The 12,347-nt window shown below is 41.7% G+C and overlaps 1 protein-coding gene across 1 annotated transcript in view; it reads right to left on the bottom strand.

Moving 5' to 3' along the window:
* Positions 1-256: 256 nt before the first annotated feature.
* selp (selectin P) overlaps positions 257-12,347 on the bottom strand; it is a 30,700-nt gene continuing 18,609 nt past the window's right edge. The window contains exons 21-38 of the mRNA XM_084066038.1: positions 11,835-12,020; positions 11,564-11,752; positions 8,159-8,344; positions 7,816-8,001; positions 6,919-7,104; positions 6,439-6,627; positions 5,915-6,100; positions 5,538-5,723; positions 5,049-5,237; positions 4,435-4,620; positions 4,068-4,253; positions 3,590-3,778; positions 2,968-3,153; positions 2,621-2,806; positions 2,142-2,330; positions 1,661-1,852; positions 1,206-1,334; positions 257-1,119 (exon numbers count right to left, since the gene is read on the bottom strand). Of these exons, the coding sequence (XP_083922164.1) occupies positions 1,058-1,119; positions 1,206-1,334; positions 1,661-1,852; positions 2,142-2,330; positions 2,621-2,806; positions 2,968-3,153; positions 3,590-3,778; positions 4,068-4,253; positions 4,435-4,620; positions 5,049-5,237; positions 5,538-5,723; positions 5,915-6,100; positions 6,439-6,627; positions 6,919-7,104; positions 7,816-8,001; positions 8,159-8,344; positions 11,564-11,752; positions 11,835-12,020 (3,188 nt within the window). The 3' untranslated portion in view covers positions 257-1,057. The remainder of the gene's footprint in view (positions 1,120-1,205; positions 1,335-1,660; positions 1,853-2,141; positions 2,331-2,620; positions 2,807-2,967; positions 3,154-3,589; positions 3,779-4,067; positions 4,254-4,434; positions 4,621-5,048; positions 5,238-5,537; positions 5,724-5,914; positions 6,101-6,438; positions 6,628-6,918; positions 7,105-7,815; positions 8,002-8,158; positions 8,345-11,563; positions 11,753-11,834; positions 12,021-12,347) is intronic.

A 12,347-nucleotide genomic window follows, 5' to 3' on the forward strand; every position in this document is an offset into this window, starting at 1 on the left:
ATTGTATGCAGTGTGCAGTCACGTCGAGTTTATTTTGATTAAGCCTGTCCTCGACCGCAAATAGTGCGAACTGTTGTAGTGAGATGATGTAGTGAAGTAGGAGTAAAAGCATTGAAAATTCTAAGTACTCCAGTAAAGTAAAAAATACCTCAACATATTAGGCTACTTACAGTACTTGAGTAAATGTACTTAGAGGTTTGGTCTTGGGTTTAGGGTTAGTTAGTTAGCCGAGTCGCACAATGAGGGATATCAAATGTTCATTGTAAAGTTTGGTTTATTCTGTATTCTTTTTCAATTACATTCACAGAACAATATAGTAAATACAAGCGTCACTCCCACAGGTCCTGTAGGCTGGGCCAACTTGGGGTTTCCAGTTAGGTGCATTGGGAGCACCTGGCCAGCGCTCCCAGCGGCCCTATAAAATAGTTGGTACCTCTCTCTCCCAGATGTCAGCACATTCTGTTTGTCTCTCATTAGTTTCCTTAGGTTGAGTTTATACACTCTGCCAACACCCCACACTACATTGTGTGTTAGTTTAAATGACAATTACGGAGCATGCACACATATTGCATTATTTATTCTGGCATACCGATGATGTCACATTGATGACGTTTGTCAGCTTCAATCCTGGGCATGTTTCAGCACGATCCAACAAACAGACACACACAAAGACACACAAAGAGACCTTCTTATAGAGGGCTAACTCTTGCAGTGCCATGACGTAAAAAGGCATGCATTTCAAACCAAGCTCAGGTGCCAAACTTACAACTTTATTTTACAGTTTTTATGTTATAAACATGTACATAGGCATAGCATACCATACAAAAAGATCACATAAAACACACATACTGTAGGCATAGCATACAAGAGACCACAGAAAACACACATACAATCCCCCCTCCCCCTAGGCTCCAAACAAAAAGCAAAAAAACAAAACAAAGCAGTGGGACAACAATTACAAATCAATACACAATTTTCGACATCTCACCTCATCTCTATACAACAGGGACTTCCACATCCAAAAAACGAATCTCTTAAAAAAAAAAAGACTCTAGATTCAACTCTCAAAAGCCGGATTCACTGTCTCTTCCCACAATGATGGTTCAAAGTCCATGATGCCTATAGAAATGAGAATGAAATACTTAAAACACATTCAGTAAACCAATGTATAGTTTGTGTAAATCTCTCCTCTCAGATGGACTCACCTTTCTTCTTGTTGGTAAAATGCTTAGCAATCAGTAGACCAAGTCCTATTAGGGCAAGCACAGCAACAGCAGATCCTGCCCCAATGCCTGTATACATCAGCATAGCAGCTCCTAATGGAATACCCTCCTCTGGAACGCAAAACCATCAAATGCATCATCAGCACAAATTCCTTATACAGTACTCTGATCTCATACAAAATAATTCTAATGCTTCATTTTTACTTTTTGCTTTGGTTGCACAGCGGGGTTGCGCACGGAAAATAGCCATATCAACAAGCTCACAATGCGCTGTGATGCAACCGTTGTGAGCTTGTAGATCTACTATTTTAGCTGCACGACACAGGTGTGCTTAACTTGAAGGTAGGGTAAGTGATTTTTGTTTGTGATCGCTGTCATTCCACTGCACATATAGCTAACCTGTGCACCTGGGTACAGTATCATTTCACATAGCTTACCTGTGCAGGTGGGTACGGTGTCAATCCACCGCCCAGTGGAAGAACATGACAGCACGTCAGTTCCATTCATGGCAAAACCGTCATCACATGTGAAGAGACACTGGGAGCCAAAACTGAAGTTCCCCAGGGGGGGGTGAGAGCAGTTCATGAACAGGGGAGAGGACTGAGTAGGTAGGGCCTCACACAGGACTACTGTATTGTGGAGAAAACAAGAGTTCGCAATCATTAGCAGACCACGTAAAGTACCAGTTTAGGAATATAACACATTGTCAGAGAAGATGTCAAAGCCAAAGAATTATTGCTACAGACCGTACTTATTTACATAGAATTGCATTCAACATGTAGAATACCTGTGTTGAATTAATTCAGGATGCTATTCTGACTGCATGCAGGCCGAATAGCAGGACAGACTTGTGACATAGCAGGTTTGATTTCAAATGGTAAATATGTTATGCGTAATTATGCCATGTTTGACTCCGACCTTGGCAGCTGGGAGACTCTTGACTCCAGAGAGCTGAGGTGTTGCAGTGTATTGTTGGTGTTCCTCTCAGCAGGAACCCCTCGATGCATCCAAAGTCACAGTGGGAGCCGTGACTGAAAGGGGAATAAGGATGGCTACAATTCATCCAACCATGATGTGGACCAATGGCCAGTAGGGGGCATGGGCGTGCTATGAAGAAAAGATAAACATCACATCATGCCAAACCACCAGTCCACTACAGAGTCCAGACTAATACAAAATTTCCTACAAAATAATTATTCTTACCATTGATCTAACAACTAAATGCAGAGGACAAATGCCAAATGTGAAAACTGTACTGTCGCAAATACCCCAACAATAACTAAAGGGGACACAATTATTATTATCATTATTATTATTATAGTGGTGCAACAACAAAAGGAGAAGTAGCCTATACACTCTAGGAACACAGGATATTACTCAAACGTCCGTGGCTGTACCCTGACAGAGAGGAAGGGCATGGCTCCAGTTGCCCTGTGAGAAACACTGGGTGGAGTTAACGCCAATCAGATCAAATCCCTCTTCACACTGTGTGGTGCATGTTGAACCATAGCTGAACACTCCCAAAGGGTCCTGGCATTGCATAGAGGCATGAGGGGGAGCTTTTAGGCTGCTGCACCGTATCACTGCATAGGAGTAAAACAGCTTTGATTTGACTATGTTTACATTTTTAGAGGTCATGCAATTTATTGTCTTCCTGAAGTTATCACTACGCCACAGTCACCAAGACAAATGCAATTCAGATTTACTTTTAGAAAGAGGATAATAAATCCCTCCTGTGACTTACCTGTGCATACAGGAGTTTGTTTACTCCACTGTCCAGAGGCCAGACAGTTGAGTGTGCTGTTTCCCATCAGAGAATGTCCCTCCTCACAGGTAAAGTGACAGGAGGAGTTAAATGAAGAAGGTTTCAGGGGGTCAACACATGTCATGTTACCCATAGAAGGTGAGGAGAGACGGGGACATCTTACAGCTGAGAAGAAACACAGAGATTGAGAAATAATCTATGGCACATGGGGATCAATCAATTAGTTTGAATAGTTTCAGATGAATTTTACTAACAAAATAGTCGCGATGCGACGCATTGTGAGTCGCGATGCGACGCATTGTGAGCTTGTAGATTGGCTATTTTCAAAAGATTTTTCATACATTTTGAACTTGTCAAATGGGACCTTCTGCACAATGACTACTTTTACTTTTGGTACTTTAAGTATATTTTGATGCCAACATTTTTATACTTTTACTCAAGTACATTTTTAATACCGTTCTCTGACTTGTAACAGAGTATTTCCATATTGTGGTATTGATACTTTTATTTAAGTAACAAATGTGAGTACTTCTTCATATAGCAGGTTTGATTTCAAATGGTAAATATGTTATGTGTAATTATGCCATGTTTGACTCCAAACCTTGGCAGCTGGGAGACTCTTGACTCCAGAGAGCTGAGGTGTTGCAGTGTATTGTTGGTGTTCCTCTCAGCAGGAACCCCTTGATGCATCCAAAGTCACAGTGGGAGCCGTGACTGAAAGGGGAATAAGGATGGCTACAATTCATCCAACCATGAAGTGGACCAATGGCCAGTAGGGGGCATGGACGTGCTATTGAGAGACAATGAACAATGGATAAACATCAGGCCAAACCACCTGTCCACTCCAGACTATTACAGTTTCAACAGGGTTCCCTACAAAACATATTCTTAATCGATCCAACAACTAAATATAGAGAAATTCTATGTAGCCTATGTGAAAAGTTTACTGTCGCTAATACGCCAACATTATCTGAAGGGGACACAATTATTATTATAGGGTTACAACTGAAAAAGCAGAAGTATTTACTTTGGGTCTGAGAACACAAGATATTACTCAAACCTCTGTGGTTATACTGTACCCTGACAGAGAGGAAGGGCATGGCTCCAGTTGCCCTGTGAGAAACACTGGGTGAAGTTATCGCCAATCAGATCAAATCCCTCTTCACACTGTGTGGTGCATGTTGAACCATAGCTGAACTCTTCCAACGGGTCCTGGCATTGCATAGAGGCATGCGGGGGAGCTTTTAGGCTGCTGCACCGTATCACTGCATAGGAGTAAAAAAAAGCTTTGATTTGACACATAAACATGACAAATTATAAATATTTTAAGAGGTCGTCCAATATTGTTTTTCTCCTGAAGTTATCACTTTGCCACAGTCACCAAGACAAAAGCAAATTCAGATTGATTTTTTGAAATAAAGATAATAAATCCCTCCTGTGACTTACCTGTGCATACAGGAGTTTGTTTGCTCCACTGTCCAGAGGCCAGACAGTTGAGTGTGCTGTTTCCCATCAGAGAATGTCCCTCCTCACAGGTAAAGTGACAGGAGGAGTTAAATGAAGAAGGTTTCACGGGGTCAAAACATGTCATGTTACCCATAGAAGGTGAGGAGAGACGGGGACATCTTACAGCTGAGAAGAAACACAAATATTGAGAAATAATCTATGGCACATGGGGATCAATCAATTAGTTTTAATAGTTTCAGATGAATTTTACTAACACAATAATCGCGATGCGACGCATTGTGAGCTTGTAGATTGCCTATTTTCAAAAGATTTTTCATACATTTTTAACTTGTCAAATGGGACCTTCTGCACAATGACTACTTTTACTTTTGGTACTTTAAGTATATTTTGATGCCAAAACTTTTATACTTTTACTCAAGTACATTTGTAATACTGGTCTCTGACTTGTAACAGAGTATTTCCATATTGTGGTATTGATTTTATTTAAGTAACAAATGTGAGTAATTCTTCCACCACTGCTTGTGATATAGCAGGTTTGATTTCAAATGGTAGCTAGCTATGTTATGTGTAATTATGCCATGTTTGACTCCAACCTTGGCAGCTGGGAGACTCTTGACTCCAGAGAGCTGAGGTGTTGCAGTGTATTGTTGGTGTTCCTCTCAGCAGGAACCCCTCGATGCATCCAAAGTCACAGTGGGAGCCGTGACTGAAAGGGGAATAAGGATGGCTACAATTCATCCAACCATGAAGTGGACCAATGGCCAGTAGGGGGCATGGACGTGCTATTGAGAGACAATGAACAATGGATAAACGTCAGGCCAAACCACCTGTCCACTCCAGACTATTACAGTTTCAACAGGGTTCCCTACAAAACATATTCTTAATCGATCCAACAACTAAATATAGAGAAATTCTATGTAGCCTATGTGAAAAGTTTACTGTCGCGATAACTCGCGAAGACCCCAACATGAACTGAAGGGGGCACAATTATTATTATAGGGTTAGAAACTGAAAAAGCAGAAGTATTTACTTTGGGTCTGGGAACACAAGATATTACTCAAACTTCTGTGGTTATACTGTACCCTGACAGAGAGGAAGGGCATGGCTCCAGTCGCCCTGTGAGAAACACTGGGTGGAGTTATCGCCAATCAGATCAAATCCCTCTTCACACTGTGTGGTGCATGTTGAACCATAGCTGAAATCTCCCAAAGGGTCCTGGCATTGCATAGAGGCATGAGGGGGAGCTTTTAGGCTGCTGCACCGTATCACTGCATAGGAGTAAAAAAAGCTATGATTTGACTGTGGCACATACATCATTTATACATATTTTTATAAGATGTGGAATGTTGTTCACTTTTCCACAGTCACAAAGACAGATAACTTACTCACACTCTGAATAAAACTTCTCATTGTGATTCAGATTTATTTTTAGAAAGAAAGAGAATAAAGCCCTGCTTACCTGTGCATACAGGAGTTTGTTTACTCCACTGTCCAGAGGCCAGACAGTTGAGTGTGTTGTTTCCCATCAGAGAATAGCCCTCCTCACAGGTAAAGTGACAGGAGGAGTTAAATGAGAAAGGTTTCAGGGGGTCCACACATGTCATGTTACCCATAGAAGGTGAGGAAAGACGGGGACATATTACAGCTGAGAAGAAACACAAATATTGAGAAGTCACTTATGACACATTGGGATGAATCAAGTAGTTTCAATAGAATTGCATTTTGACTAACATGAAATGTTTGACAATTAGACAATTAGACAACAATTAGACAAGGGAAATGCCTACTGCTTATTGCTCATTGTAATAAGTAGTTCAACACAACTGCTCAACTCTGCAACCATCTCTGCCTGGCTTGTCATTCTACACCTAGCTGTACACCTCATCCCTGCTTTCCATCCTGTTTGTAAGGTCCTCTACCACCACAAAACTTGATTGAGGCTCTGATCGCAAATGGAAGGTTAAATCCATGTTTGACTCCAACCTTGGCAGCTGGGAGACTCTTGACTCCAGAGAGCCGAGGCGTTGCAGTGTATTGTTGGTGCTCCTCTCAGCAGGAACCCCTCGATGCATCCAAAGTCACAGCGGGAGCCGTGACTGAAAGGGGAATAAGGATGGCTACAATTCATCCAACCATGAAGTGGACCAATGTCCAGTAGGGGGCATGGACGTGCTTTAGGGAGACAATGAAGAAAGGATGTTGAGATGAACATAATTCACATCAGGCCAAACCACCAGTCTAGAATATTAAAGCTATGTGTCCATAGGTGTTTCCTACAAGAAATGATTCTTACCATTGACCTATGTAAACCTAAGTGAATAACTCCTGAGGTGATAATAACAAAAGTGAATATATGAGCGAATGTAGAGAGACATGTTACAGAGACGTATTCTACTAAAAACGGTCCTTTGAGCAGGGATGATTATATGCCATTCTTTAATCTCTGTTAACGTAACTTATTACCTAGGCAGGGGGGGACTTCTCTGGTCCAAATGCCCATGGAGCTACACTCTGTCTCAGCCGTCCCATTCACCAGAAAGCCCTCTTCACAGGTCAAATTACACCGAGAACCAAAACTAAACTGACCATGAGGGTCAGAGCAAGATAGAGATCCATGAGGGGGAGACATTTGGTGACTGCATCTCTTCACTAGAAAAGAGAGAGAGAGAGAGAGAGAGAGAGAGAGAGAGAGAGAGAGAGAGAGAGAGAGAGAGACAGAGAGAGAGAGAGAGAGAGAGACAGAGAGAGAAGAGAGAGAGAGAGAGAGAGAGAGAGAGAGAGAGAGAGAGAGAGAGAGAGAGAGAGAGGAGGATATCAGTATGCATACATCCTAAACCTGGATGGTTTGGAACATCAAATGTCTTCTTGAAACTTTCTTTAACTCCTACCTGTTAACTTTGTATGGGAGCATCAGCTAAATCCCAGAAGATTTAAGTTGAAAACGTAATAAAGTACCATAACATTATTTAAGGACTATTATGGCACTATCCTTCCACAAGAAAGGCTGTGTTCTTTCTCCCAGCAGGTGGTGGCATAAGTCCATAGTCAAGAATCAAGACCCAGATGTTTTACAAAGGCAGACAGGGACTTCCTTGCTCCATTTGGCCACATAGGTGCATTCTGTTTCAGCATTCTGTCTCAGGTTGACACACACTATAACACTAACTTTAACTACCAGGATAAAATAGAAGATTAAGCAGTTTGGGGCCCAGGGACTGGAGACCAAATCAAACTCTTATGTTGATTATGACATGTCATTATACTTTCAAGCAGTAGGGGTAAAACAGCAAAAGTTGAAGTTGCCAGCTACATTTTAGCTGGCAACACAATATTACTCAAACCTCTGTGGTTATACTGTACCCTGACAGAGAGGAAGGGCATGGCTCCAGTTGCCCCGTGAGAAACACTGGGTGGAGTTAGCGCCAATCAGATTAAATCCCTCTTCACACTGTGTGGTGCATGTTGAACCATAGCTGAACTCTCCCAAAGGGTCCTGGCATTGCATAGAGGCATGAGGGGGAGCTTTTAGGCTGCTGCACCGTATCACTGCAAAGGAGTAAAACAGCTTTGATTTGACTATGTTTACATTTTTAGAGGTTGTGCAATTTATTTTTCTCCTGAAGTTATCACTACGCCACAGTCACCAAGACAAATGCAATTCAGATTTACTTTTAGAAAGAGGATAATAAAGCCATTCTCTGACCTGTGCATACAGGAGTTTGTTTGCTCCACTGTCCAGAGGCCAGACAGTTGAGTGTGCTGTTTCCCATCAGAGAATAGCCCTCCTCACAGGTAAAGTGACAGGACGAGCTAAATGAGAAAGGTTTCAGGGGGTCCACACATGTCATGTTACCCATAGAAGGTGGGGAGAGACGGGGACATCTTACAGCTGAGAAGAAACACAAATATTGAGATATTACTCATTATGACACATAGGGATCAATCAATTAATTGTAATAGTTTCAGATGAATTTTACTAACATAATATGGGTGTTATGTAAGTCAAGACAATCATTTAGATCAGGGGTCTTCAACAGGTCCAGGTCCAGGACCCTTAGGGGGTCCTGAGTTACTACAAGGGGGTCACATCTTTGTGTGATAGGACTTTCTTTTTACATTAACCACTTGAACCCTAGCGTCCCTACTCTGAGGAGAACTTTAGCCAAAAATAGCCGATCTTTGCGAGCTTGTAGATCTGCTTTTCAAAGAGGTTTGGTGTAGAGGGGGAAAAAAGAAAACCAAGTACAGAGCCAAAGGTCAAGTTTACTTAGGGTGCGTTCGGAAATTGCGCACCGGAGCACACTCGCCTATTAGTTTCTATTGGCCAGTGCGCTCAGTGCTGTATTTCCGAACGCACCCTAAGTATTGAGGGTGTAAGTGGTTAAATGTCTGAAATAAACAAAACAAAACAAACATGAATTTACACAACACTGTTCATAGTCTGAAGCTACCTATGAAATCTATGAAAACTTTTAATCTGCAACAAAATGTTACACAACAAGTAGTGGGGGTCCCTGGTTCATCTCTCTCTCAGCAAAGACATCCTTGGCCTGAAAAACGTTGAAGATCCCTGATCTAGATGTAATACAGTCAAGGGAAATGCCACCTACTTATTCACATAGAATTGCATTCAACATTATGTTGTTTGCCAAATCCAAACACAAATGGTGTGACCTGATCTGATGACAAGTGTCGCCAGAGTCTATTATCTGAGCAGGATGTGGAAAGACGGGCCAGATAAACATTAGGATTTACAGTAGGTCACTACGGTAGTGGTTTTGCAAAAGAGGACGAAACAGGAAACGTGAAAGTTGCAGTTGAGTATTTCAATTCATATTTACAGAGAGTTTCACAGGAAAATAATAATTTCACAATGAAACCAATATCATTGATAAATGATTTACCAATGACTTATTTCACTCACGTCGAGATGAAAACCATTATGTTGCAATGGTATTACATTCATGCATTGTATTTGGCGGTGTGGCTCTGCTCCTGTAATACTACACAATAATCTGTGCAAGCATGACACCAGATCTCTGACATCACAAACCCCCCTGAAGCAAAACCTAATACAAAGTTACTACATGACATAATAGACATATTTTCTCCTCATAAGGCAGAATCTGAATTTCAGCCTTACATATTCATAGGAGGCAAATGTTCCATGCGATATCTTCTTGCATTGGAAGGAATCTTTGAACAGAATGGCAACTCCACCGCCAGTTTTGCTTCTTAGTGAGGTCACAGATGTATGTACCCTAACTTTGCTAATGAATTTAGAGTTGGGAGGTGTTGCCTTAATAAGAACAGCTGCATTGTTATCTTGATCTAACCACGTTATAGTTAAAAATATAAATAATTCTTATTAATAATAAACTCATTGATTAAGCCTGCTTTAACAAACAACGATCTAATGTTTAAACGTGCTAATTTTAATGAAGTATTATCGGTCCTTTGAAGACAGGGCAGGTTGTGGCTGAATGCATGTTAAATTTGCTATATTAGCAGATCTGGAGTGTTTCCGGTTCCCTGTTCGTCTGTATCAAAACAGGATTTTTTGAGGCTAAAGGAGTATGGGGTCCTGACTTGAAGGCTGTTGAAGGCCATAAATGTTTGTTGCTAGGCAGTCTGTACCCGGTTGATATCAGTTATCAAATGTATTTTGTAAACCAGTGGCAGCATGAGCTGGGCCTGTCTGCTGGGAGGACAGAGTGTGACTTCGATGGTGTTGTGGAGGAGGGGTGGGTGGAGGTCATAACTGTGTTATTTTCTGGGGCAAATTTGGTAATGGCGGAGCTGGGCGTCTGATCCGGGGAGTGAGTTTTGTTCCATCGCTTATCAAGTCTTTCATGTTGTTAGTGAATTCAAGGAGAGAGATGGGAAATATGAAAAAAGAGGAGGAGGAGGGTGATTGGGTTTTTTAAATTCTTCCTCTTGACTGTCATTGATAAACCTCTCTCTATAAGGTCTGTTGTAATCTCCTCCTGGGGGTCGGCATGACATTCCTCCAGATTTTCACACTCAGCACTATCTGTGAGTTCAGTTGTTTTTATTTCTTCTCCACCAGCCTTGGCGGGGGGGGGGGGGGGGGGGGGGGGTTGCTCAGCACTATATCTGCGGGGAGTCTTGTTTTGGATTCTTGTGTTCCGGTCTGTAGGTGGGACACCCAGCGAGTAGAACACATTTGAGATCAACAATCTTACACCTAACTTATTAAGGTGGATTCCGTCAGCAAAAAGGTGTCTGTGGTCCTACAAAAAAATGTAATTGTCAATAAAGTGCACGGATTTGTAGGTTCATGCAGTTGAAAGCCATTTGCTCAGTGCAGACAGATTGCTGAATCTCTCATCTTCGCCTCTCATAGGTGGTAGGGGGACACCTTTTTCCTTCTATGTCACATATACCAATGAGCAAGATCAGGGTTTTCACCGTTGGGTGTGCAGCGACGAGAAAGATCCGAGATTCTCTCATTCGTTTCAGAGACCCATGTCATAGGGAAAGCATAGCACTTTTGCTTTTCGCTTTCATATGCTTTTTACATCTTTCACAGCAGAGTCACCCACAATCAGAAAGTCAGGCACAATCATTTTGCTCTTCATGTAGTTTTTTACTGTCTGAGTTACTCTTGGTAACTGGAGCAATGGAGTAAATCTGTTTTCCAGCTGTACACTCCTTGCGCTTGCCCAAACTACTGTGATGCTGCTTTAGGATCCACCGGAATTTAATTTCCTGCTTCTGTTTTATGATGTTATATGAAGATTAGTTCATGATATTTTATGATTGCAATGTAAGGTTTGGATGATATTTTGTGATTGATGTAAGCAGGTTTGACATAACCTGACTCCGCCAGATGGAAGAAGCTTGCTTCACACTTGTTTCACAGCCAAACTTGTGAACTCAATACCGACCCATCTGGCGGAGTCAGGTTAGGTTTGACACACACACTTCAGCGTCAAACATTTTTGTTTATATACTGTGTGTCCTACCGTGTCAAATTTTATTAAATGAACCCTGAAACCTAGGACACAATAGTAGGCCTAAAGTGGAATGTTCGTATAGACAAAGTACAACTCAAGCTTAAATACATTAAGTTATGACACATTACCTGTACATGTGGGGACACTGGTGGTCCATTGACCAGTAGAATCACAACGTATCTGGTTCTGTCCATTGAGTTCATAGCCATCATCACATCCAAACTCACAAGTGGAGTTGTAACTGTTAGGTGCAATGGGATGGCTGCAGTTCATAATCCCTCCACTGGGGGCAGTGATTTGATCTGCGCACTGAGCAACTGAAAAAGGTAGCATTGTAAAGGTTTATTTAGTTTTTATGTATCTATTTTTGGTTCAAACCTACTCTTTTTATGCCCATACCTTGGCACAGAGGAGCAGGGTGGTCCCACTGGCCGGTGGCTTGGCATGAGAGAATGGGTAACCCGACCAGCCGATATCCAAGGTCACAATAGAATTGGCAGGAAGAGTTGAAGCGATGAGGTCCGTAGGGGTGGACACAGTCGACAGAGCCCTGCTCCGGAGCCAACAGCGCTTTGCATGCAATGGCTGACATCATATAATGACAAAGAAATATAATAAATACTGTATAAATGAAAATAACATGAGGTTTTGGTCTCACTTAAGGACCCACTTCATATATTGTAAATATGGTATTTTTGTGTACTTGGTCTGTGTCTCAGAGGAGGGCTGTGAACAGTTCAGAAACCCGTCTATCAGTGACATCACCGTTGTTGTTTTTTTCTTTCTTTTTTTTTCAAACGAGACTTATAATTATTATTATTTTTTTATTAATGTGAGAACAACGGCTCCCATTATAGCATGCTAACTTTACAGGAATAGAAATCCTGCAGTTTCTATTAGCTTGGATTCCCC

Source organism: Gymnoscopelus microlampas (genome assembly GCF_963454915.1).
Source record: "Gymnoscopelus microlampas genome assembly, chromosome: 9".
NCBI lineage: Eukaryota > Metazoa > Chordata > Actinopteri > Myctophiformes > Myctophidae > Gymnoscopelus > Gymnoscopelus microlampas.